The following is a 27,761-nucleotide window of genomic DNA, read 5'->3' on the forward strand; positions in this document are numbered from 1 at the left end:
TATACCTTCAAACAGGTATAATGGAAATTCACCCCACACACAAGGGAACGGGATGGAGCATGGCGTAGGATAAAAACAACAGAGCTGGGAGGATCGCCCACAGAGGAGCGAACCTTGTAATTATTACTGCAATTAAAGTGCAAGAAAGAAAAGATTTGCAGTCGTCCTGTCACTGATTTTGAGATAATATCAGCAAATGGTGGCTAAAAGAAGCTACTTATAAAAGAAAGGGGAACAAAAAAGAAAAAAGCACTCTAAGATGGATGCTGATAAAGAATATGTGGTGGATAGTTGAGTTGCAGCAGCAGGGGAGGCCCTTCAGACGGGCAGGGCAGTGTGGTGTGAATTTCAACATGCCAAAACATTTCATGGATGGAAGGGAGGGATAAGGAAGGAAAACATAGAATAATTAAACACAAAACAAATAGCATGACAAATAAATTCTGGCCAGCACTGGCCCCGCAGTACATCCTTTATCATCAGGTCACATGATTTGGCTCTTTCAGGACACATTTGTACCACCAACGACCCCACCAACCAGCACTTTTCTCTCGATCCCCTGACAATATACATTAAATCAGGTGGAGAGCAGGTATAGATAATAGTGGGCTGAGGAGGACTGGTGAGTGACATTACAGGATTTGTTGCAGGTGAATAACGAATAGATTATTTTTCCTGTTGGAAGATGACATCTCATGTTAGTAAATGGTTAGTAATGCAGTGCATTGGTATTGGTTCAGGAAAAATCAATGTCCAAGTGACATCGGCTCCCATGTTTTAACCTTTATTTTCCTCCGTTTCTTACTCATCTGAGACTGCAGGAGTGCAGCCTGGCCGCTCTGAGCCCTGATGAGGTGCTGCGTGCGCGCAGTCCCGGCCATGCTGGGCATGCTGAACCGTCAGATGGAAGCGAGGGATGGGACTTGCACAAATGCACTGCAACCGTCTGTTTCACGTTGGAAATGGAAGTGAGCTGCTATAGCGCAGCATCATTATACACCATAATTGTTATCATCACGTCGTGGGGCTTTCTGAGCCTTAGCTGTCATCCCAAAGTGACGCCAGTTTTAGTTTTGTTCAGATAGTGCACCTCTGAGTAACATCTGCTTGAAAAGGAGAAGCTAAAAGCTAAACATGTAGCCTCTCAGTCATCCAAACTAACAGCCCCAGAGATGTTACCAGTGATGTAAAACTTTTACTGTGTAAATCTATACATTAATTAGTTAGGAAGAATTTTTTAACAATAGTATCAAATTCATACAAAAGCATATTTTTAACATTCAAACTTGATTGTGCTTGACTTTTGCAATGAAATCATTAATAACTAATTATTTGGGCAGTGGAAGCCTGTAGAAACAAGCTGTTAATACAACAATAGCACTGTCAAAGATGAACAAGCAACAAGTATGGAGCATATCTTACCTACCCAAATACTTTTGGTTCCCATGTTTTCTGCTTTTAAGGTGACATATTAAGCCTTGTTGTGCCCAATTTTCAGAGGTCTTATTGAGATATATGAAACACACTTTGGTTAAAATACCTGCTGGTTTAAGCAAAGTGGCCCTTGTCCAATCCCTTGAACTTGTAGTAATGCATGTGTACCAATAATGTTCCAATAATTACTGCGTAAAACATTTAGTAACATCATTCAACAGTTGTACTTGGAGACCTACTTCTTTGTCAGAAACATGCCGATAATGTAATATTAACAGATCTAGAGAGGTACAGAGTTGCTTGCTCTGTCTTGAATTTATGTTTTCAGGCACTCTGCCACTGCAGCATTGTTGGTTTTGTTTTTTAAAGTTAATTAGTTTACCTCACTTCCCTGCCTTCCGTATAGTGCAGGGAAGGCAGTGCAGTACGATCCTTGTTTGGCATAACTTTATTCAAGTAAAACGTGTTACTTGCAATAATTTGTGAGATTTAGTTGCAACGACCTCTGAATCATTAATAACTGATTAGGACACATGAATCCTGTGGAAAGAACCTAAACACAAAACACAAAGCTTACATGTTGTTTTCATTTAAGCTAAAAGTTAGAAAATGTCAGTGAGCAACAGAAACAGGACAATATTAGTATTCAATGAGATTCATACCTGTAAACATCTAGTAAAGATAAGTTTAAAGGTCTTTAGGTCTGTTGTAGTGATCACCTGCTACTAAAAGAAAAATGTGTTTTTGAGAATAAAATACTCATTTATTTTAACCAGCTTATCACACTTTGGTCATTGGGTTATTGTTATGTTCTTAATTTTTTTTTGTTTTAGTTTTTTACCATTCAGTTTCCTTTTTTTCAACTTTACTTCCTGTTTTATTTCAAAGCATTTTCTTCTTTGTGCCTTCGGTTTAATTTTAAATCCTGTCAATGCTTCACACCTGTGTTCTGTTACTGACTGCCAAACCTGCACCATGCTGGACATTGCTCTGGACATTGCTGGACATTGCTGGACATTGCTCTCTTCACTGCATATATATACGTGTGTGTGTACTACACTATTGTGTATCGTTGTTTTTCCTCTATGCCAGGTCTTGCTTTGATCCTGCCTCACTCGTCACAGTATTTTGGATTAATGTTTTTGGACACGCTGCCCCTACAGCGCTTTTAAAAAAAAAATGTTTTTATCAGTTTACTTCACTTGTCTGCTTCTCATCTGTCAACCTGCATTTGGGTCCTCCACTACTACACATACGTAGTCACTTGTGAAAAAAAGAAACGCTAATAAAGGAAGGACATAAAGATTTAATATCATTCTTAGAAGAGAGTAAGTTTATCCCCTCTATATCTCTGCGGCTACAGTTTCTTAAAGCAGGATGTAGTCATGCATGAACAGAGCACTTTTATGTCTTTGTAAACAACAGTGCCATCCTGCACAGAATGAGGGATTTACTGCATGAGCAGACTTAGTCAGATGTGCACGTTCTCTGAAATTATGTTTATGTTTGAAGGCATGTGGATGCACATTCCTCCACAGTGCTTTGTGAGATACACAAACCTGAGGCAGTATAAGCAATAATTACATGTAACACACATACAAGCAGTCAAAATGATACCGACAATGAGTCTGCAGATTTCAGTGCTGGCTGTACTAAGGAAGGAGGAGGCCGCATAAACTGTGATCCAAGGTTTTCTATTGTGATGACTTTGGGTGTTACGTGATCAAGTTGTTATTTTTGGTTCATGGAAATTAGATCATGCAGAGTAATCAAATCAGCACAACCAAATAATATAAATAGAATTCTGACTAATATTCATGCAGGCTCCCTCGGTGTTAGAGCAGTGACGATTACGTGTGCCTGTTATTCTAGCTGTAGGTCCAAAAGTGACGGTCAGAGGGCAGGATGAGCACACATGAGCCATCTATGTTCAGTGGTGCAGAAAAACTTGATCCTCACTGAGATGGATATAAATTTCACTGGTCTGCAGGCAGTCTAATGCAACCCCCTCCTTTCTCAGTAATGCCACCGGGCAAGCGTTCGCCTGCTGTATGCGCCTAAAGAACATACATCCATATGAGGACACTCACAACAATTGCATACACTTGTCAGTTTGATGGCAGACACCCATTAGAAGGACACTGATTTGCTGACAGGCACTTGTGATTTTTATACTGTACCTTCCTCCTGCCCTGCTGTCTCTTTTAAGCAGGGACAAAAAGTTGGTTCGAGGCTTACATAGTGATACACTCTGCCGGGGCCACATCACAGGCTCACAGTGTGATCAGGCCATTAAATGTGGAAATTCTGCACCCCAAAGCTATTCAATCAGGGTGTGAGTATAAAACTGTGATAAAGAGGTGGCGAGGTGCCTCACAGCTGTACTGATTGCACTGGAGAACATGGGCCAATCATATTCTTGATTGGCTAAGCAAAAGTACTCATTGCTTATGCTTGATTATTGCTGAAATCAGGTCATTCACTCAAAATTAGAAAAAAGAGAAGAATCTAATTTGTGTCCTGTGCTCCCAGAGCTAGTCCTAAACCATAACTGATGCTCCATTCAACTGCATTTTAAAATCATATGCATTTCTTTTAATTAATGTGAACTGACCCTTTAAACTGTCAATTGTTTTAGAAAGGTAGAGTCCTACGAAGCTTCCAGTATGCATGATATTTTAACACATATTAGTGTCTGCATTGTTGACACTGTAGTATACTGTAGAATTGCACCATATCGCTATAGTGTGCTGACAGTACTGCGAGGGTCACTGCCCCATGACTATGCCAGGGCATTGATTTTGCTCTTTGTGCTCTATTTGTATGTTTAGCTCCTGGCTGTTATGTGACTGCAAGAGTGGAAAAAAATCCATGATGGTATGATCAAAGCATCGACACTACTGTTATATCTGTTTACTGTTTCTGGCAGGGGATTTGTTTATGTTTACGGTCTTTTTCTTGTATCCATCATATGACCTTATGAAGCATATAGTGCCACAGCAGCATCTTATAACTATTAGTTCATGCCATGGACGAAGGTGGTGAAGTTTTATCGTGGATATCCATCATGTTAGAGGGTCGACTTATTTTATTGTTACTCTAACAGCGAGCAGTGACATGGGAGTGGAAATGTCTCTGCTACATACTAAAGAGGGTGTCCCAGTCACCGCTTGACTCCCAGAGGTCTCCTTATTTTCCTGCAGGCACACACAAGAGATATGGGTGCAGTTGGCTCCTGGAAACCATTAAGACCCATAAGGTGGCTACTCACGATGCCATAAATCAAATATAGGTAACAGTTTCTCCTTTGGTTATCTGGGGGTCTGACCGCTACAGATGAGTTAAAAGTTCCAGAGGATATGTTGGGAGACTGAAGTTAACCAGCTTGAGAGAGGGGCTTTGACGGGTCAATTTTAATCTGGTTAAGGCCCTTCCATCCTGGGTGTAAGCAGACATGAGGGATCATTCCTACCTGCAAGTTCTTCCTCCAAACATTGACGGCCGCAAAGGCTAGCTGCATCTGCTTCCTGCGGGCGTCTTTATGGCGTTTATAGGCAATTTCAATAAAGATGAGGAAGATCCCTGCCGCAATGCCTCCAGCGACCAGCATGAAGACTCCTGTTAGGGAGGGACAGACGTACAGAAACAGAAACATGAGCGACCGGTCTACAATTCCGCCGCTCCCACTGAGCATGAAGGCATGGTCTGCGTGTAATGCTCAGTGGTCGCCCCTCTTTTCTTAACCAGCTCCTACTGACGACAGCGGCTGCAAACCACACAGTATTAATAGAAGACCATGTATGCACAAAACCACAGCACATGATATTGTACTGGACACAGAGCACCCACGCTGACACTAAAACAACGATATTGCAAAGGTATTGGACAAAAAAGGGCTACAGTACCTTACCACTGCAGTTTTTGTCCAATCACTTTTAACGCTTTTTCTACGCCATATGGACCATACCTGCCATGTTTTCAAAGGTGAGTGTGGCTGGGGCATTGCTCCTTGAGTCACACTCCTGGTATCTCACCCAGGTTTTATCTAGGTCTTCCATGAAGCCGTTCTCATGAGAACTGCAGGGGGTTGGGGTTGGTGGGGAGAGAAGTAACAAAGTTAATAAAAGTGCCGCAAATGACGGATCATTCGAGTCGCTCACTCCCAGACTGCAACATTAATGCAACAGAGACAGGTGGACTTACAGACAGACATTAATCTGACAGAAACAAACAGGGCAGGAGAGGGGAGATACAAAGAGAGATGTGACATAAGGCAATGAATTGGATGGCTGTAACTGGTCAATACTTGACCATGAAAATCATATTGATAACAAACAAAAAAAAAAAAGAAAAAAAGAAGTCATACGAGAAACGCAGCTTCTGCTGGGACAGACCTGAGAATGGCCAGGGACACATTCTGTTTCCAGGGGCTGTCCTTGCGCATGCCTATGCCAAAGCCCGAACGGAAAAACAGCTCTCCCGTGGTCACCAGGTCGCACTTCTGCGAGGCTTCAAACTCCAGCACCGCAGAGTCCCAGATGAAAGCATGCAGCTTGCTGTGGGGGAGGGGGAGGGGAGGGAGGAGGAGGAGGAGGTAGGGAGGAGGAGGAGGAGGGGAAGGAGGGGGTTACGGTGCAACAGTACAATGATTTACATACACATTTACGGCTCCCACCCTTCTCTCTCTCTCTCGCACGCCAGAACGTGTGTGTCATTCAGCGATTACCAGAACTCTCTACCGCTGCTTATGGCCCAAATGAAATCCAATGCCAGATGGGTGAGGGCGCGTCCCCCATTGGATTCCCTCAATCTCAAAGATGTTCGCCTGGGTGCAACCTGAAAAAGGGTGCTCCTGAACTCAATGTTAGCTCAACCTCACACTGGTGTCAGTGCTCACTGACACATCTACGCCTGCTACTGTCCCTGGAAAACTGTTTTTCCTGGGTGATGGACCTGAACCAGAGGGAACATCGCAGTAAGACCTGCCACTTCCACCTGGTCCGGGAGGTCCATGTCCCTATCCCTGAGATAACTGGCTTGGCCCTGCTCTATGTGCCCGACAGGTCAAGCAGCCGGCGACACGTGCTCTGGCCGGCGCAGGCTGGCCGAGACTCACTTGTCACGCACGGCTTGGATAGCCTCAGCGGCACTCTCATAGTTGTGCTTCTCCATGTGGCGGTACATGGTGCTAAGCTCCACCTGCCGCCGAAAGTAGATATCCACGGAACTTTGTTTCACCGTGGCATAGATGAACTTGTCAGATGGGTTTCTCAGCTGCACAGAGACAAAGACAGGACACACAAATCAAAACAGGAAGAAATTCCACTTCCTTCAATCTCCACATATTAATACTTTTTTTTTTTTGTATCACCTACCCTCGGGTCGTTGATGCCGGTGATGCGCTCCTCAGGCCGGTCCAACACCAGGAAGGCAGCCAGGTTGGCAGTATAAGAAGCCACAATGATCATAGCAAAGCCAGCCCACACCATTCCGAGGATTCTCGCTGAGAAGCTGCGCGGGGCACCTGTGTGATGAGTTTTTTAGCTCGGTAAATTACCCTCTCAGATTAGGTTCATCTTGTCGATTAGCCTTATCTTTGGTTCCAGTAACCTTGTAAAACTGATACTTCTGCATTCTGTAATTTTGTCATTATAAAATATTTCAACAAACAGAGATTGGACCTAATTGACAAAAAAAAAAAACATGACCTGCTAGAATATCAGAAATAAAGAGAAAATACTTCAGACAAATGACACAAGGAAAGGAAACATACAGCAGAAACTTCACCAACGCCTGTTTATAAAACGTGATTTGAAGGCAAATATGTCATAATCCTCAGAGAAAAAGATGACACAGAGGCAGCACATGGAGCCTTAAACACCCTAGATGTTGGTCCATTTACAAAAGTAAAGAGTGACAGAATCACAGTGTTCTGTACGGGCACTGGCTGCTCTGTCTTACCTTCTCCAATTCCAGAGTTCAACAACACTCCCCAGGAGAACCACATGGCAGATGACAAGGTGAGGGCATCTTCTTCTTCTTCTTCACTGTTTACTTTAAATCTTCCAAATGGGCTAGAGGGAAGAAAGTGGGAGGGTTGCAGAAGATAAAATGAGAAATTGCTGAGAACCTGTGGAGGGTGGAAAAACCCTGGCGACCCCAGCCAAAGACGGGAACTAAACATGAGCGAGCGAAGCAAGACAGAGAAAGTCCTGAGAAATAAAACAGGCTAAAGATGGCAGCACAGACACAGAGCGCTGGGATGATCAGAGCCGATCTTCACCTCTGTCTGCCACGTTGTCCACACCGAGGGAAGATCTGCAGTGCTCAGGCGTGCATGTACACACACGCACACACACACACGCACACACACAAAGTGAGTACACATCTACACGCACACAAATGGACAAACAGGTCCCACTTGTACCTGAACCGGTCTAGAAGGTAAAGCATCACCGCCACCACGTGCACCGAAAGACCCACCAGCAGCCACAGCGTGCTTTGGAACGGCTGCATAAACGAGTCCAGTGTACTGCGAGGTATTTCCTAAACACACACACATCAGATACAGTTATCGATTGATTATATACATCTTTGATTTTTGTATCTTATGAATAATTAGAAATGATCGAGAAAAACACACATTTGCTTCCATATCCATAATATTTCAGCTTGCATACATTCTTATTAAATAAATCTCGCCATGCTGTTTTTCCACACAGTTTTTCTTTGAATGTTTCCAGGCACAGTTTCTATAAACATGTCCGTATGTGATGAAATTCATAAAGCTATCACCCCTGTCATTTTGAACTTATGAGATGGCCTTTTATTATTGTCAAAGAAATATAGTTGTGGCAAGTACTGACTGGCTGCATCACCTCATAATAATAACAACAGGCACATACAGTATGGATGCAAAATCTTTGCGTGCTTAGAGAGTTTGACTTGTGGAAATGAAATAAATCTAGTGGACATTTGGATCTGTGAACTTAATAGACATAATAATGGCTAACAGCTATGGCTGAAAACTGGTGGTTCTTTATAATCCAGTACCTGTGGACCATGCAGGAAGCATAAGAGTGCATTTCTTTGTCATGTTGTCATTAACCTTGAATGTCTCTCATCCAAATTGGAAAAAATGAATGACATCTTTGTGACCTTGATAACAAGCATGTTTTAACTATATTAAGTGTTTTCAAACTCCTCTGATGCACCCAAAGTGCATAGGCTATTGCACAAGTTACATTTACCCCAACAGCTGGCAAAAACTGGGATTTTGTAGAAGCACAGATGACAAATTTTCCTTAGAGGTTTACCATAAGGGAACTTTACATGCAACTCCCTGGAGTTGAGCTGGCACAAACAAGAACAGAATATGTTACCTTTTTAACAAGGATAGTGAGGCCTTGATATTTAAATGGTTTGGAGAACTCAATGTACTGGGCTCGTTCGTTGTTTATAGTCAGCGGGGCAACAATCATGTCAGCCAGGCCCCCCAGGAGCTCTCCCATCATGCCATTCCACTCCTTCTTGTTACTGTTGTTCACCTGAATTGCAGAAAGGAAAGCGTTTACATGATGATCACTTATCAAGCTGCTGTCGTGTAGACCACAGAACGTTTCCAACCTTTCAGGATTTGGGCAAAGCCAAGACGGGATCTTATATATCAAAAGAGAGCCTCTTCTCTCTTTTTTCAAATATTTTTGTGATGGGCAACACCAGAACAGTAGAATAGCATCATTGTACTTTGATTGTTGGGCTTAGAGTTGAGTGTTCTGCTTCTTATATGCAGGATTTCTGTTCATTTTGTTCTGTTAACATCTGCGTTGACATTTTGTGAAGAACTAATTTTAAAAAGAAATTTAAACCAATATTTGTCATTTCCTGAGCTAGTTTTAGCTTTAAAAAATGTAAATTATAATTTACTAGTAGTTTGTTAGTCTGTTAGCTTCGATAAAACAACAACTTTGTGTTTGTACTGACACCCAACATGAACTTTAAGGTAACTTTGTTTTGTGTAAAAGAGTGACAGCACGATAACTAAATCCTAAAATGACATTTCAGAGTGAAGATATTGTGAAATATCAGTGACTGTCATGAGGAACTCCACCATTCAACTCATCCAAGCTTCCAGTTGTGAATGTTACAACAATGACTTTGTGACTATATCATAAAATGTTACACTGTGTTCTTCTTTTTATCTATTTTTATGTCCAGTCGCATGAAAAAAAGGTCAAAAGTCACATCTGTGGACATAAATCATCAGATTAAGACCATTTCACGTTTGGCTGGCCAATGTTAATGTGTTACTGTGCAAATATAAAGGTAGGTTAGCTAAACCGGAGCAACACACCTTTGTGTGTTAAATTAGTGTCTGCAAGTAAAACCTTTATTTACTGTATGGATATGACATAAGACAGCCATTTTAAGTTCTAGAAATACATTATGGTGTCCCACTTGAACATTATAAAGTTAGGTTATATATAGCTGATTCCAGCATGTGTCCTACTTCACTTGCACAAAGACGAAACCTTCCCCAGGGGCTTGAATGAGCCACGCCAAAACAAGAAGTCTTCAGTATGTAAATTATGTGTAAGATTGCGGCCTCCAACTGCATGCACCACAGAACAGTTGAGGCAGTGCATGCATGCATGCAGTCTGGGAGTGGGCAACCAGTTAATTACACAGAACTGAATATAAGGTGGTGCGATGCAAAGATGACAGTCAGTGGGTAACAAGCATCTGATTCAGTCTCACTGGAATTCTTGCCCTTTTGTAACCTACATGCAGTTGAAAAAGGACAAACTAGAGGAGTTTCATTTGCTAAGACTGTAAAATTAACTGATGAGTAAGAAAGCTCTTAGGAATATTGAAAAAAGTAAGAACTGGAATCCAAAAATACAAATATTGAAAGCTGCAAATGAACTGCAAATGAAATGTCCCAAATGTCAGTTGAATATGTATTCCTGTTATATCAATTTCCAATCTTATCAAAATCATTTTGTTTTCCCAACTGCTGATTTATTGTTAATAATGTTGGGGTGGCTGCTTTGGTAATTGAAAAAACTTTCATTTACTCCTTTTGTTTCAGAAAGAATGAAACTGAAGTTAGAAGATTAAATCTTGGTTGTGAAGAAACAGTTACTGTTTGTTTTGTTTAATGATGTTAGTTTTTTACTGCTCTGATGAAATATGAGTCTTTCTTTCCCTATTATATGGTCAAGTTGGTTTTATGATACATGATAAATAAGGAAGAGCAAATCCCCCGAACATGCACGTTCTGTAAAGAAATTGCGTGCATTCTGCGTCTCATGCAAAAACGATATGATAAATTATTCTTTCAAGGTAAAACTAACCCGCTCTTGGGTTCCAAATTTTCCATCAGCCACCAGGTGAACCTCATAGGTAAAGTTCATGGTCATGGCCAACTTGATCAGGAGGTCAATACAGAATCCATAACAACACTGGGGTACAATTGGGCGTCCTGTAACAAAACCAGCAATTGTTGCAAGTTACAAACACTCCGGAGGAAATTGGTCAGATGTTTTTTTTTTTTCAATCCAAAGGCGGCGCACGCAGACTGAACAAAATGCGTGACACAATGGTCCACTCCAGACAACGCACAGCCACACAACACACAGGCAAGGCACGTCCAGCCCCCCAACAATCACGCATTCTGAATGGCTGCATGCATACATATATAGATACCTACTGCATATATATGTATGCATCTCCAGTGGTGGCGAGTGCGCTAAAAGCACATTGATATTATAAACGTCCCTGATGTGTTACCTGGGATGGTCTCATTGGGCCCAGTGCAGATAACCTTTTTAATTAAGACTCCATTTAACGTAATTTCCTCCTTGCATGTTCCATCCAGCTGAGTTGGTTTCACATACACAAATGGCTCCTGGTGTATCGTCACTATCTACAACAGACGGGACACAAAGTTGTTTATCATGTACTAAGAGAAGGAGTCATCGCGATCCCCTTCAGTGTGGTAGAAAAAGAGACAAAAAATTAATAATACTCAGGAAAAACCCAGCTATACACTGATACACATGGTCACACAAAGGCTAACAGGTGAATTACTGATGAGGTCACAGAGAAGAGGCTATTTGCGGGATAGATAAGAAGGGACGAAAGTCACAGCGAAAACATTAGTATCTTTTTGAGCATGGATTAACTTTACTTCCCCTGTGCAAGAGAAATGTTAGAGCACTGTCTAACATGGGTGCATCAGCCCAGGTCCGCGCTATCTGTGTGCCGACGTGACTGTCGCACTGCAGCGGCAAAGTGAAGGTAGCCCACCTTTAATCGAGTGGACATCTGGAAGCCTTGTGGTTTCTCAGTCTCTCCTCCGGGCCAGATGATCTTCCGCTGATTGTTCATTACCACCTGCAGGGAAGCCAAACACTTACAGTGTTATAGGAGAGAGCTGGCAGAAGGCATGCTGCTGATGAGACTCTAACACTGCGGGTAGGCATCACTAATGAGTCACCCTTATATAACCACAGCTTAGCAGTTCATTTATTTATTGCATCTACCTTTGAATTACGTATTTTACCTGAGGGGTTTCAGGAACTTAGTACTGTTGTATTTATCAACAGGGAACTGAAATGCTGATCCACGCAGACCTAAATATCTGCTTGGCCTATTTAAATTGCCACCATAAATACCATGATGAGCAGGCTTTTTGATAGCAATAGGTTTTCAAAATGAGATGCCTCTTCTGGAGCTTTCAGCTGCATCTTGCAGCCTTTATCAGCAGATGCAGCTTTCACACTGGAGTTGGACACCAGAGCAAACCCCATTTGCTGGGAAAATAATTTTGATGCACACAGCACAGCCATTTCGGAATCCAAAGAGCAATTCTCAAAGCACACAGTTAAGTACAACCTTCACCTGTCCATAGACGTCGGTTTCTTTCATTCGCTCCCTTAGCTATCTGTGTCGTAGTCGTAGTGGTAGTAAATGTCGTGCTTGTAAATCTAAAAAAAAAAAAAACAGTGCTCATTCGGAATTTATATCTCAGGTTCGTGCAGCACATTTAAATAATAAAAAAAAACCACGCAGCTCCTGTTTCCCATCTTGAGTTAAAGAGAGATAACGACAGATAACGACAGTCAGAAGCATCAGCCAAAGTTTAACATGAGGTGTTGGCTTTGGTTACATCTAAAATTGTTTGGTTGCATGTAAAATTCTTTGGTTACATCTAAAATTCACAAATATCGATCTTCTCAAAGTTTCTCAGCAATGGAAGAGCATTTTCTCCCTGTTAGTCTTATGTGGGATCAAACGTGTTTTTATTTAAATTAAATTGTTATTTGTGTGTGTGTGTATAATAGTAATATAATAATGAATCACACTTACTGCTCAGCTTTAGGCAAACAAACTACTTTGTAAGGGACAGAAAAAGATCATCATGTGTCCTACAATAGAGCTTTTAAAGAAAAATATCACATTGGGATATTTATTGCTTTGAATTGGACCAGTATTGATAATCGTATAATCCTGATAGAAGCTTTGATATCATGTTGATGATACACTTATGATAATATTATAATTAGATAGCTGGTGATAATCTTTATTTTAAGCACAAACCACCCATTTGTCTTCACCTGTACATCTTGCAGACACCTTGTGTTATTTTGCATCTCTTATTAAGTTTTTCTTTTGGTTATTCCATGTCTCACATTGTTCACTGCTTACTCATTTCATGTTGGATTTGACCGTTTTGCATCTCTTCATCGTTCTTTTCTGTCTCACATTAATATTTGTGACCATTCTGTGTCTCTTAGAGGTCATCTTACGTCCCATTTGGATCGTGTGGTTTCTATTTGTGGTCGTTATGTGTCACACTTTGCCCTGTTTGCAAAATCGAACCATGTCAATGCTCACTGGAGCAGTCAGAGATGAAGTTGGTGGGATTTTGTGAAAATATTTTGTACGTGTCGTTGTTGTCATTCTGTGTCTTGGTTTGTCATTTTCCCCTTTTCTATTTGACATCTCTTCATATAGATCTCTTTTGCATCTCATTTTGACTTCTTTGTGCTGCTTCCTGCAAAACATGTATACTACTTATTATTACTAGAATAAGACCATTTATTCCCCCTTCAGTTCTTTACTCCTCGGGCCCCTGAACTTGTGCCTGGTAGGCTTGTGCAGTGATGCATTGTGCATTGTGAGTTCTATTTCATTAAACTTTGATAGAATATACAAGATAATGCATTTGAAAAGCTTCATAAAAAGCATAAACTCTGGATTATAGAATTACCCTACATTAATTGTGCTGTGCTATAGAAAGAAAACTAGGTCTGCATGCTCTCTTTAAAAGAAAAAGTGGAATAGATGCAGCCTCCACATGTGAAGTGAATTGAAAATGGAAAATCATTTCCCATTTATTTCTTCATAATCAAAAAGGCCAGTCTTACCCCTGTGCGTAACTCACCTGTGTTCCGTTGTATACGCCGACTTGAACGAGGCGAGACTTCTGATAGTTGAGAATACTGTAGTGTGCGTACTTCCTGTCGCCGTCGTCATTGAACTCGACACGTCCTGTGAGGCCCTCTGGGTATTTAGAGGACATCAGCACCCTGTGATGAGAAAATGAAAGCCGTTATCTGGGCTATAAATGTAAATATGTTCTTGTATGGATGTTGCATGTCATCATCATTAAAAGCTTTGCTTTTCATTCAGTATGTGTGAGCTAAATTGAGCAAATCACCACTTTTTTGGGGTTGTTTTTAACAAAATATAATGAATGAGGCATAGCTGTGATTGCTGAGCTTGGATAATTTTTGTAATTAGCTGTTGGCTCTGTTGGGGAAAAGTCCATTATCTATTGTGATGCTGCGGCAAAGCCACTCATAAGTAGGTCATCTGAAACTCAGTGGCTTAATTTAAAGCTGACAAATGCAAGGCATTCGATAATATATTCTGGAAAATTCCAATAAAACTGCAATTCAGTGAGGCAGATTTCTTGACTGCAACACAACATTAGTTTATATACAGTACTGTGCAATAGTCTTGAGAGACCTGTGATGTCTTTATTTACTGCCAGGAAAAATGGAAATAGGTGCGACAGTGTATTGAAACATGCAAATGTAAGGCATGTATGTGCACTGGACTGAAAATGAGTAAAAAAGCAGCCAAAGTCCAATGAAAAATGAAAAAAACGTAGATAAAGATCAAATTTTTAAGATTACAAGAAAGTCTGGCTGCTTGATAGGTAAATCTAAAGAAATGAGGGGTGGACCAACACTTGCACTGCACTGTACTTTATGTTTGAAGGGATTTGATCTGATGCTGAAGTTGTTAATCTTGAACATGGAGACAGAATCCAGGATGCTTACCGTTTGAAAAGAGGACCTGTTTTCCAGATGTTGGTGTTCCCTACGCATCCCCGCGGGGGTTCTGTGATATTCTCCTTCTCAAAGAGCTCTTGGATGGACTGAGCCACCACAGCCACTGCATCATTGATATGTGCTGATTCGTTCTTCCCGTTGATGAGCTGGAGGCCGATCAGACCTGAGATCAGGCCGACAACAAACACAATCACCGGCCCGACCAAACTTTCCGGGCTCCGGTTTACACATCCAAACTAAAGGCCAGATACCAAATGCTTGATCCATTTTTGTTGCTTGTTAATCTCTAGATGGGTGCTTTTAAAAGGATTGTCCCTTAATTTTAATTTATGAGCAAACAAGGCGAAAATAAAGATGCATTTTCTAATGTGGCTTCTGATGACCTTTCGACAGAATGTGTAAACACACCCTTGAAGTTTAAGTTGTTGGTTTTTTTTGCCCTGCCAGCAAAGATTTGAGTAATCAGCATAGACACATATATTACTGGTGTTCTTTGAAAAAACAAAAACATAACCAGGCTTAAATTAAACCAAGCAACAATCCAACTTCAGCTAAGTTTTCTGATTGCAACGAGGCCCGTCGGTGTCACATACTCCTAAGAGAAGACATAGACGTGGAGGAGACTGAAAAACGGACAAGACGACAAACTGTCTGCAGGGATTGTATGTGTTGGAGTGCCCAGGGGAAAGACAGTTGACATGTGTGACCATAAAGTGATAAAATATTGTGAGAGAGATGTGCCAGTATATAAAGACAAAAAAAAGAGGCTGATGCAGCTTACCAGTCTATCAGAAATCTGTTGCAAAAACTCTCCCCTTATGATTCATTAGAAACCAAGGTATTAATATGACAGAATAGCACAATGAATTTAGCTTTGGATAATCCAGGACTTGCAAATCTAAACTAAAAAACTAAGTGTAGGCACGCACCACATTGAAACCTTTAAACACAGGGTGCTTAAACATTTCAATGATCAACACACAACAAGCAGCTATTCAGTTAATCATGTGATCCATCCATCATTAATTGTTAATCTCTCTCTAATCTTGCTTCTGTTGTACTCGGCCTCTGAGTAAAGCCAGGGTTAACGCTGATCTCTGCTGGATGAACGTACCGTCTGGTGCCTCACTCAGGGCTTTACCCGACAACTCCCGCTCGCCCACCAGCCACACGTAGCCTGAGCCCGTCATGTTGAGGAAGCGGGCAGCCTTGTACACTGAAGCAGCGTCTTCCTCGCTGGAGTTTGCCATGTTGAACAAAGACGAAATGTTATTTTCAAACCATAGTATGCTGATTAAGAGTCTAGGGGTCCTGTTTGTCAGTTGTCTTTTTTATTTGTACCCACCACAAATGTTTAATTATTTATTTTTTGTTCCGTGTCAAATTTCTATGATCACATATTTTTGAATCATTGGGGAATTGTGTGGCTATCCTTGATTATTCCTAGTTTAATTCAAATTAAGTTTTTCTGTAAGATTGAAAGATTTAATCCAGTTGTTGCATCTCTACATGCTGCAAATGTGTATATACAGTATATACAAAGCTGTCCAAAGGTGGCAAAAGAAATCTGAAACTTCCAGCACTCAGTAAGTTTACATAAGCATGGTCAAGGATCTGTAAGAAAACTACTAACTGTGTTCGCCGCTGCCAGCAACAAGCTTGGGTGCTGATTATAGGTAATTTCGACCGATGAAACCTTTTCATAATTCTTATAGTTATTGGAGGTAGTTCCCACATTTTCTGTATCTGCACCGCAACTGCAACAAATTGTAGCTCCTAAACTGCTTTCTTAGTCTTATCTTAGCTCCTACTTCAGAATAGGAGCTTTTCTAGCATGAAAGGAACTGTCTTAAAGTGAAACACCATTTAAAAAAACCTTCAAACATCGGGAACGATTTGGTCATATAAGGAATAGTCCTTAATGTTAGCCTCTAAAAATCTAAACAAAGCACAGAGTTATGGAGCGACAGTGACGTCGAGGTTTGTCTGCATGTGACACAATAATTATGATTTCCTTTTACTCCTCTCTGTACCCCCGTCCTCTGGGGGGCTCCCCAACCACATATAACCCACATTTTTTTCAGTTCAGTTCAGTTCAGTTCAGTTCAGTTCAGTTTAGTTTAGTTTAGTTCAGTTTAGTTTAGTTTAGTTTAGTTTAGTTTAGTTTTCAGTGAATCCATATTGGTGTTGATGAATATCCAGAGCACTTTTCAGCAGGTGTAAAGGATATGAATGAAATCTCACCTGGCAGACAAGATGATGACTCGGGCCTCCAGCTCTTTAGCCTCCAGCAGCAGGGCAGTTAAGTTAGTCTCCTGGCTGAACTGGAGGACTTTCTCTGCCTGTGATTGGGGCATAAGAAAGGTCAAGCCAGCTACTTTTCCCTACCTCAGACACCATGCTGCCTCTCTTTACCTGCTTGGTTCGAGCTTGGCCGATTTTGTTTGAAAACGAGAGACAGAGATAAAAAGGAAAGCGATCCAGGGGAACCGGCTGAACTAAAAAAAGAAAAAGCTTGAAGGGAAAAAAAAACTTTTGCATTTGTTTGCATGCAAACTGAGGGTTATCAAGGCTCCAAAGAAGAACGTGCATGTGTTAGGTAGGGGGGAAGAAGAAGGTCAATGCAACCAATAACCAAAAAGGTGAAGGGGAGTGAGGGGAACGTTTTCCCTCAACAAAAAAAACTGCTGAAAACGAGGGAAGTGCTACAGAACAGGAGGAAGTAGCATCTGGGAAATCTAAGTCCCACACTACCGGTTCTCCACAAAGGAATGAACTTGCAAACTCTTTTGTGTGTGTGGGTGTGTGTGTGTGCGTGTTCTGAGTACATGCATTCCTTTATTGAAGGAGAAAATGAAAATGATAAAAGCTGGGCGCTGTTCTTTTATGTCTTTTTTTTTCCAAGTAACCGAAAATTATAGATTTTTCATAGCAAAAATCATTCTTTATTTAAATCATGGGGGAATGTCTCAAAGTAAAAATTAAAGAAAACACGTGCTACCAAGAGAGGAACATTTCTGGGTCGGCTGGTGACTGGTTTGGGCTGGTTTCTAGTTGCTACGTTTGGAAAGTTGGTGGGCGGCGTGCATTGACCATGCAAATATACCTTAGGTCCTCGCTTGTTGTCATAGGACAGTTGGTCGAGGTTTTCATAGTTCCTTTTTTTATTCTGATGAGTAATGTGCACAGAGAAAATATGCAGACACAGAAAAATATTATAAACAGTTGAAAATGGAGGGCAGTAAAGCATTCCAACAAATCTCCACTTTTCTGCTTCAAATTGGGATCTTTGACAGTGGGGCTTGCAAAGAACATCAGTGATAAAAAGCATGGCGAAATCCTCATGTGTACTTTCAAATGCAAAGTCCTGCGCAGGGAGGTTTATTAACAGTATTCAAGATAAACACCTGGAACTACACCACACAACTTCAAGGTCAACAGGATGACAGCTATGGCCTCCTGAAAAATAATTAATTGTTTCTCAGATGGTTAGTACTGCATACAGAAAACTGCTAATCAATCCAATTGTCTTCCCACACACTTGTTAAGTTGTTTGCAGACTGTCCTCCCAAAAGCGACCCCATGGGCTGTTTATTCACGGAGACAATTACGACCTATAATCAGGCTCAAACAACATAAAACCACTACAGCTGCATGTGAAGCGTGAAAATGACATCCATTAGGTCAGAAATGTACTTGCTTTAAATTACGGATACACATATTTATTATGGCTGAATCACGTATCCTGCGTTTGTTTGCTGCGTCGCTTGTGTGCATCCTCAGAAATTAGAGCTGCATGTTTGCCACCTGCAATATGTAGGTGACCAGTAGGGGCAGTATGGGGTCAAATTTGATGGGCTGTAGGGTCATAAGGTCAGCTGAGGTAAAAATGGCAGGAAGTTTTGATGACAAGCCTGTAGAGACCATCCACAATTACCTGAATCTTTAAGATGCATCTTTGCCAAATAGCAAATGACAAGTGACAAATATGCTTGGGGAAAAAAGCTGGCAAGAGATCAATATCATTTTGAAAAATGGTCAGTGGGGACAGTGCTGTTGGGGTATTTTTTCCGATCTGAGTCATCTGACATGCCCTCCAAAGGAATCCGCTGATAACGTGTGATTAAAAAGCAAGTATGTTTTTGGTTTTAACACGATGTTTAAAAAAAATGGAAATATTAACTTGTTGTCTTCTCAAACTGAAAAATCCATTTTTAATCTCAAGATGGCATCAAAATGAGTAATTACAGGCGAGGCCACTACCGCCTTCCAAAGTCATGACGTGGAGAAGAAGCAGTTGTTGAATTTGCATCCCACGGAAGAACGGACAAAACACTTGAGAATGATGCAGTATGTTCTTCCTGTTGGGGTGGTTATTTAGAGGACACCCCAACAAGTCATATTTAAGAGTACGAACAAGCAACCTATTGGCTGTAACAGTTTTTGTGACCAAAAATCTATTTAAAACAGAAGCAAACATGCTCTGATACTTTTCTCCCACAAATTCCAGTAATACTTCCCCAAAGCTGTGCCCCACTTTCATGCAACATAATTCTCAGCAGGTTTAGATGATCTCTTATTTTGCACGAAAGAAAGAAAGGCCATATGCATTACTGTGAAGATTTAAAGTATAATTTGTAAATTGTGACTGGTGGTTAGAAAGCTCAAGACAGATCTTAGATAAGTAGAAAATACTTCTACTAACTGTGACATTTTAATGGTAGCGGCATTAAGAAGTTTCCATTTGAATGCTGTCTGAAACATGTGTTAGTATGAAACAGTAGCAATATATACTCTGTGCTTGAAAGTGGGACATAGGAGAAGCTGAGAATAGTTGCTGTGCAGGTTAAGCTACATTCACACACCAACAGTATTGTCATTTTGGACTCCAGCCCTATTTTGTGCCGTCTGACTGGAGACACTGGCTGTGGCATCAAGCCATTTTGTAGGGAAATATGAAATCTTTCTGCTTCACGGAGTTCTTGTGCAGCTGCCTGGCTTTAAAGTTCACACATCAGTGCTCTCTGGGTCTGATTCTTTCCCTTGACAAGGTTTAGGCTGACTGCACATCGTAGAAATACAGTATTCAGCCGACAAGCAAATACTTAACAAAAATCCAGTTACTCTTCCAGTCCCATGAGCAGGGAGCTATAAATGAGAGTGGCTGAATAATTAGTTTGGGTTATTTCAACTGCTGAGAAGTCATAATCAAATGTTAAATTAGTATTATAATATAAACAATATGATGAATGACTTCATAAAAAATAAACTGTGCCCAAACTGTCTTGTGTTTTTTCTTTTTCAGACTATTCTGAGTGCTCTATTTCTATATCTACTGTCAAGCATTAATATTTTACATTATGTTGGTCACATTTGCTCTCTGAGTGGGTCCAGAATATCTCTGCTGGGGTATGACAGTAATCCCTCTGTGACAGTGGGACTTCGCCGTGACTTGAGAAATTACACTGAATCTGTGCTTCGCAACGAGGGGATTGGCAGGAGCGCCACCTCATTATGAATTGGAGTTCAATGTGCAGAGCTGTAATCCTGTAAGTTTAAGTTTGAGTTGACACCATCATCCAAGTAAACAGAGAATGAACGAGATATTCTGCTGATCTGCTGAACCACTGAGATGTCAGACAAAAGGCTAAAGAAAGCAGGGGTTGTTTTTAGACACTAGTGGACTATTTCCATTTACTTTTCAGTATTTAAGCACATAAAGACACACTCCCTGAAATTGTCATAGAGCTGAAAAACAAACTCCCACATTTCCTTTCATCTGAGCTGTTAGGGGCCTTAGACTTTAGGTGGCGTTTCATCAAAATTAGGATGTGCATCATTCAAGAATAAACTTGGCTTCTTTTTTCTTTTTTTTTATCTTGTCTTACTTAAGGCAAATCGCTCATGAAAGCTAAACCCGGCACAGTCCCTCTCTCAATAATTTACAACCTCTCTAGCATGTCTGTGCCTCTCAGCCTCAGGCCCATTTCTTCATACACTGTGTAATGCTTAATTTCTTTAAAGGTACACAGTCATTTTTTGAAAAGGCGGGGAACTCACTCGTGCCTTTGTTGTGTTGTATTTTCAGCTATGGATACATACACTTCACTGCATACTGTATGTATCGTTTGCATCAGCAGGGCAACTGACTCATGGATTTGCTGCTCGTGAAAAGAATGTAGAACACTGGCAGGCTTTTAATTGTGTGTTTTCACAGGTCTTCAGCGTAATTATCACTGCATTCATTTGGAGTGATTCTCAAATGAATCCTTCTCAGAGCTTCCCATAAATACTTTCACTGACACGGCAGTTGCATTGAAATATACTCATAATTAGAGCATCACAGCAGAGAGAGCTGCAGCAACTTCTTTCAGTATTCTTGGATTGAATGGGATGCACAGATGGGTTCATTTTACGTTCCAAACTGAGATTAAATATGCATAAAAGAAACCACCCAGATTCTCATCCTTTAGTAAACAAAATTTTCTTTTATAATGCAGGATGTGAGTCACATTCAGACGATTTAACTTCCACACTTATATTTGAAACTGATATGTTGATACGTAGTTACACAATCCACTGTGATTGTTTTGATAAATGGTTTCACTGTTTTCCAGTGGGTGGCTGATACTGATCTCTGTGGCTTAATTTGAGCAGCTTTCACTTTCACCGTAGCTGCCTTCTGCAAATAGCCTCGGGTGCATGTCACAGTCAGCGTCTCTTCATCTTCTGATTTAATTAAATCTCAGAATCAGGGCTCATCTCACTTGACCACACAATTACAGCAAAGAGTTCCAGAGAGAGAGGCAAGTATTACGGAGTGAAAAAAAACTGTCCCAGTGTGATTTCATCTTATTAAATGGATGACATGGATGGCAGTTTTTTTTCTTTCTCCTTTAATTATCTTCCCTGCCTCCTAAACTGCACACATCATCGCAGTCACAAGAGTGGCTTAAGTTAAGTTTGGCTTAATATTCACCCTTTTACTGACCAGCTCACACAGCTAAGAGCCAAGGAACCAAGGAACACCTGACTTCTTCCAGAAGCTCCAATGAAACAACTCAACAGTTTAGTCTGTGATGGTTTGCAAAGCCCCATGTTAAAGTCCGCTATTTGGCTCCCAGTGTGGAAAGACACAGGATCATTTAGACTGTGGTGAAAAGCAACGTGAAGATGAGCAAATAAACATACAAACTTTTGTCAGATTAGACCACATTAGACGCTGTTGATGTCTCTGGGAATGTTAGCCAATGTTTACACAATGGTGAGAAAGAGATGTGTCCAGATAACAGAAAGGGAAACAGTTACGCACACAGAAGACCTTTGAGGTCTAAAAGCCTTACACACTCGCACGCTCGTGCTCAGGCACTCAGGGGGAGGGAGAGAGGAAGGATTGGGGACCTGGAGCCGGAGCGTCTCACCTTTGTTTCTCTCTCCTCCAAGAGGGTCTCGAGCCTCTTTTGAGCCGCCCGCCCCTCGTGGTCATCGCTCACGATCAGGATGATGTGGTTCCAGTTGAACTCACGCATCAGGTCGAACCACACGTGTGCCTGGTGGGAGTAGGGGGGCACTGTCCGCAGGAAGGACAGGTGGATACTCTGAGGAGCACCAAGCAGGAGGGAAATTAATTAAGTCATTATCTCTCTAGCTCCAATACAGACGCTCAGCAAGCAGACAAATATTGCAAAATGTGGCCATGAGTATGAGCATCTTTTCCCCGTGGGCTGTTTTTGGGGAATTCTCTCTGACAGTTTATGAAAATAATGCAGCAGAGGAAAAGGGCATGTCAAAGCGTTATATAAAAGCTTGTAGTTCTGGAACTATCCAGCCCTTTAGATGTTACGCACTAACTCTCTTCTAATTTCTAACTTAATCCTCACATGTCATGTCCTGGATTTTCTTGGAGGAAATTAGTTTGAAAACTTCTTTTAGGCTCATGAAACCTAAGTCCAAAGTCCTAAAACTCCATTTTACCTGGCAGAAAAATATTTGACTTTTATCATCAGATAGATGCATTTCCTTCATCTGAAAGTTGGCTACAGACGGCTGCTACTGACTTCTCTTTTTGCCACAATCTCATTTACAGTCATGCGGGTTGTGCAGGTTTATAAAATAGATAAGCTAGAACAGTGTTGAAGTTATGTAACAGCCAGCAGCCTGCAGATTAAAGCACTGCTAAAGAAATTTCTTTTTAATAATTCTTCCATCACATATCAGCTCCATAAACCCTGAGCTTCATAGTTGGTTTGTTCCTCAACATTTTTTTAATGGCTAATTTTGAGGACCATATTGTATGAGCCACTTTTTCAAAGTTAGTTTTTGTAATGGCTGCGGGTGGTGTGTTTAATGACAAATTAGAAATCAGAAATTCCAACTTTTGAGCGGGAAAAGATTCAGTTAGAATTTGAATCACCTGGTCTGGATATAAAACATAAAACAAAGTACTGGAAGAAAATTTTTGCTCATTTGGTTCTTAGGTTAACTATATAACTACTTATGACAGTTTTTGGTTAATAGCAAAGAAAAAACGAAAGGCAAAGGATTTTTGACTCTCCACCTCCAAGGTACAGAGGATTTGAAGTTGAAGTTTGGTGGAGATAAAAGTGGAGAGCCTGGAAAATTCTACTCCGAGCAGGAAGTGTGAATCTACAATGCTCACTCAGTTACGTATTTTTAGTCATAGGCACCTAGAACAAAGTGACAGGATTGTGTTATGTTCGAGCTTTATAGATGATAGTGACATCAAACAACCAACCTGTGCTCTGAGCCATAGAAAACCTTATGTCCTCTTTAAGTTAGTTTACATTACATTTCTCACTGACACATAATGATGTATGAAATTGAAAGATTTCTTGGTAAACCAGAGCCTAACTCAGCAGCTAACTGTTGGTGAAAAATTAAAACGCCCTCACCTTCCCTTGATCTCTGCACAGACCCTCAAGGCTTCTTTAAATCTTTAAAGCCTTGGTTTCTTTTAATTGGCAAGATTATGGACTACATGACTATAAAAACTCAATTTATATTTAAGTCGCTGGCATTTCACTTATGCAACTGCTTTTAAGGCTTCACTTCCGTGGCTTGTGCTTCATAACATTTCACACGAAGGACATCATTAATAACAGTCTTTTACATTTCTGCTGGAAACCCGTTTAATCACAGCTCCCCTAATGGACACTGATGGGACATTTAATCTAGGAAGCTTTTGAAGACGCCCCAGGGGAGAGTCTTACGCCTTCACTCTTTCTTCTCTCTCTTCATCTTTCCCCGTCTCGCCATTTTCACCTCTCACATCCATCACTCACCTTGTCTGAGTAGATGGACATCCGGGTGGTGAGCCCCACCACGGGAATGCGGTAGAAGCCTGCAGTGTAGGAGACAGGAGTTGGAGTGAGGTGGTCATTGGACTGGGGAGGGTGACTCACCAGGATAGCGTAGACCTGTGGAGACACAGAAGGAGAACACTCAGTCATTCTGACAGTGGAGGAACAAAATGTAACACCGTTTGAGAGAGACTTTGAGAATTGAGCAGATTTTCTATCCTTCTTCGTTTATTCATACTGCACTGATAAGTATTCAAACATGTCATTTTAACGCACACAATGTTTCATATAACATGTCATAAATGTGATACTGTATAGGCTGGGTGCTGCCAAGTAAAAGCTTCCAGGACGCAGTAATGGCAGTAGTTACACACTTTGATGCAGCATGACAAACGGTGCTTACTGCTTTCACATGCAATTGCAAGCACTTAGGCAAATGTCTCCTCTGCCCTTCTAATTTCAGCACTGTAAACCCACGGTAAACAGAATTTTGATGAATTGGTCATCCTGCACGAGTAGTAGGAAGCCCATTCTGGATAAAAAATTATTGTTCCTCTCACATTATGTGTTGAAATGTGGTCGAAATAGTGATGTTCAATGAAAGGTTTAGTTTAGTTTAAAACAGAGCCACAAGACTAAGTACAGACGAGAAGTCACCTTAAAGCCTTTTTATTCTGGTTTGTATTGCAATAAATCAAGTTTTCAGACTGATTGTGTCAAAGAATGTAGGACATCGTTGGCCCCTTTAGCAAATGCGGCCAACGGCAGCAATCATCCAACCACTGATTCTGCTTTGGCTGAAACATCTGTTTTTCTTCCTTCAGATGATGTAAACGTATTAGTGCTTCAAATAACAATGCAGTCATCTTATAATGAGCGCAATGCTGCTGTGAAATGTAGCGTAACAGATTGAAAATAACATTTTTGAGCCATGTCTGTCCATATGAACAATAACCAAACTCTCAAAAATGCAGAGGAGGAAATACATATCATTTGTTCACATGATGCATACAGTGTGGGCAGCAGTTTTGTATTATTATTTTTAACAGTTTTTTTGGCTGATTAGGTTTAGAGCCAAAGTAGGGCGCCTGCCTCTTTTTTAAAAATCACTTCTGTCAGCTCAGTCTTGACAAATAACTCAGAGATGAGGAGGAAGGGGAATAAAGTTGGCACGGTTGTGTAGGCATGGATTATTGGATACAAGCAGTCCGTATGGTTGGGTCAAAAATGAGGTCTGTCTTCCAAGGGCTGCTCACAGGCAGCTACTCCATCTGCCACAGACTGTCCTTCTCAGCCACTGCTATCACCTACAGGCTGATCTCATCTGATCAAACATTGACTTTCTGCTTTACTTTAGTCGTGTTTTAGTCTTATTTGCAAGACAGGTGTGTGTGTGTCATCTGTCCACTTTATGGGTGGATTGTCTGCTTGTGCTTTAAGTTTAAATGTGACTTGAGACTGGATACAACAGTATCATTCTAAAAGGCTACATCAGTTAGAATCGCTACAAGTGAAGGATGACGGACACGAAAGCAGCACTGACGCTGTGGGTGTTTTTTTTTTTATTCTTTGTATGAAGCTTAATTATGTGTGTGGGAGAGACAGGAGTGAGAGCGAGAGACACTTCACGCCTCAACATGCTGTGGCATAATGTTGGTGCGTTTTGAAAGCAGTGTTGAGCATCCCATCACAGGATGTTTCGTACATTTCAGTGTGCTCCAGCTCTCAGAGGTGCATATCCACTCATCATGCATTACTCATGGAATATGTTTTGTGTATTCTATCTGAAACACACGCAGTGTGAGTCTTTGGGATCGGGGAACAGCTTAAAAAAACACCACTGAAACACTACCATTTTCAAGTGTGTTTCACAAAAACAGCATTTTATGTCATATCAACCACACTGCAACCGAGCAACTGATGCATACCGAAGACCAACGTGCATAAACTGTTTCCTCAAACAACCATTTCAGCTTCTTCTTGCGGAGAGGTTCTCATGCGGCACAAACGGCCAAAACCAAGTGGTTGATTGTACATGACGTATGGCGCTTTTTCACCCCTGACCTGCTCGCTTGCACTTCAGTAGATCTGCAGCTGTGTGCCCAGAAATGTGCTGTTGCCCTATCATCTGAGATATGCTTCAAACCATAATCTATTTTTGGATGCCTGCAAACAGATGGATATGTGGGGAGTTCACTGTGTTAGAGCTATGCAAAGTGGGCAAATTTGTTGGTTTTTTTTCTGCAAAATGTGGATGTCGAATTGGACAAAAGACTGACCTATATAATGTGGGTGAAACCTCTTTTCTAAACAATTTGAAGTTAAAGTGTATCTAGTTTTTTGTTTTTATAATCCTGATTTCAAAGCTCAAGCCTGAAGAGCTCATCATGACAACCATTGTTACCCACTTCAATATCTCTCGAGCAAGAACACTGCCGATTGATGTGGGGCATTTTCCTAAAAGCACCAACTTTATTAGGTAAGAAGCATATAGCTTTAGGCTGCTTATCATCCAAAACATCCTAATTCAGACTAAGAGTGAACAAATAAATTGAGCTCTACTTGTAACACAAGAAGCTGGTGCCATGGGCACTGGTTTAGGGATTAAATGAGGCTGTTGTGTGCGGTAGCGCCCATGCAGAGGTGGCAGTGAACTACCTGACTGGAGATGAGGTCCTCGCAGACGGACAGAGCCATCTGGATGGCGTTGGGTTTGTGCGTTACAGAGATGGCAGTCAGCTTGAACTTGTCCCTGCCGTAGACCTGGTTGGCCTGAGTCACGGCATCTTTGAAGACCTGCTCGTATCTCTTCTGACTCAGGACGGCCCCGATGTTCACGATCTTCGGTTCGCAGCCGGCCAGCGCGCAGGAGCACGAGAAGAACACCGCCAGCAGAAACAGACGCATCGTGTGGACCACCAAACAGCACAGTGCAGCCCGGTCGCTTTTCTTCCCGGTGGCGGGTCGGCTCGGCTCAGACAGATGAATGCAGACACGATCCAGGTGGGCGGTGTGAGCGCAGGAGGGAGGCCAGAAAAGGAAGAGGAGGACTCAAAAAAAAAGAAAAGAAAAGAACAGAAAAAGAAAAATAGCTAGTTATGTGCAATGCGGAGGAATGTGTATGGTCATATTAGGAACAGGCTGTCAACCAGGGGCATCCAAACCGCATTGTACACCCTTTTTTTCTGCAGAAGTGCCCAAACCTCCTTGTGCTTGCGGAGGTAAAAAACGAATTAAATCATTGTCCGAGCTGAAAAGCGGATGGCTCCGTGCGCTCTGTCCGGACTGATCTCACCACTGCGTCGCGGGCTGGTCGCTCCGGGCTGAGCGGCTGCTGTCCTTGGTGCTGACAGCTGTGCATGCGCGCCGCGGTGCTGCTGCGCGCTCCCGCCGCATCTTGCTCTACACTCGAGATTTTTGCGCGTTGGCGTGCTGAGCTTCTGCACCGGGGATAAAGCTGGAGATGAGGCTGGTCGTATAAAAAATAAATGTGCTTGTTCGGGGGGGTAAAAAAATATAAAGAAAAGAAACTCTTACAACTCGAATCATCATGTTGTATTTAATGTGACATGTGGTGTTACCTGCAGGCCGTTGTTTTGGCTTCAAAATGAATTTAGATCGTATTTGGTGCGACTCATTT

At 41.5% G+C, this 27,761-nt stretch overlaps 1 protein-coding gene across 8 annotated transcripts in view; it reads right to left on the reverse strand.

Annotated features, from left to right (window-relative positions):
• grin1a (glutamate receptor, ionotropic, N-methyl D-aspartate 1a) overlaps window positions 1-27,496 on the reverse strand; it is a 34,485-nt gene extending 6,989 nt beyond the window's left edge. Inside the window, exons 1-19 of one of the 8 annotated variants that reach the window (XM_072371928.1) lie at window positions 26,780-27,495; window positions 24,104-24,238; window positions 22,223-22,399; window positions 17,908-17,970; window positions 17,046-17,143; window positions 15,916-16,037; window positions 14,790-14,964; window positions 13,886-14,030; window positions 11,746-11,832; window positions 11,227-11,362; window positions 10,791-10,918; window positions 8,817-8,981; window positions 7,862-7,980; window positions 7,396-7,508; window positions 6,810-6,958; window positions 6,551-6,708; window positions 5,829-5,990; window positions 5,402-5,511; window positions 4,907-5,052 (exon numbers count right to left, since the gene is read on the reverse strand). In XM_072371928.1, coding sequence (XP_072228029.1) covers window positions 4,907-5,052; window positions 5,402-5,511; window positions 5,829-5,990; window positions 6,551-6,708; window positions 6,810-6,958; window positions 7,396-7,508; window positions 7,862-7,980; window positions 8,817-8,981; window positions 10,791-10,918; window positions 11,227-11,362; window positions 11,746-11,832; window positions 13,886-14,030; window positions 14,790-14,964; window positions 15,916-16,037; window positions 17,046-17,143; window positions 17,908-17,970; window positions 22,223-22,399; window positions 24,104-24,238; window positions 26,780-27,028 — 2,637 coding nt within the window. In that variant the 5' untranslated portion in view covers window positions 27,029-27,495. Of the gene's footprint in view, window positions 1-4,906; window positions 5,053-5,401; window positions 5,512-5,828; window positions 5,991-6,550; window positions 6,709-6,809; window positions 6,959-7,395; window positions 7,509-7,861; window positions 7,981-8,816; window positions 8,982-10,790; window positions 10,919-11,213; window positions 11,363-11,745; window positions 11,833-13,885; window positions 14,031-14,789; window positions 14,965-15,915; window positions 16,038-17,045; window positions 17,144-17,907; window positions 17,971-22,222; window positions 22,400-24,103; window positions 24,239-26,779 lie in introns of all 8 variants that reach the window. The other 7 variants (XM_072371927.1, XM_072371932.1, XM_072371931.1 and 4 more) reach the window with 7 other exon arrangements.
• Between the last annotated feature and the right edge of the window lie 265 nt (window positions 27,497-27,761).

This window comes from Leuresthes tenuis, unplaced genomic scaffold (genome assembly GCF_036924035.1).
Source record: "Leuresthes tenuis unplaced genomic scaffold, fLeuTen1.0.hap1 SCAF_19, whole genome shotgun sequence".
Classification (NCBI taxonomy): domain Eukaryota; kingdom Metazoa; phylum Chordata; class Actinopteri; order Atheriniformes; family Atherinopsidae; genus Leuresthes; species Leuresthes tenuis.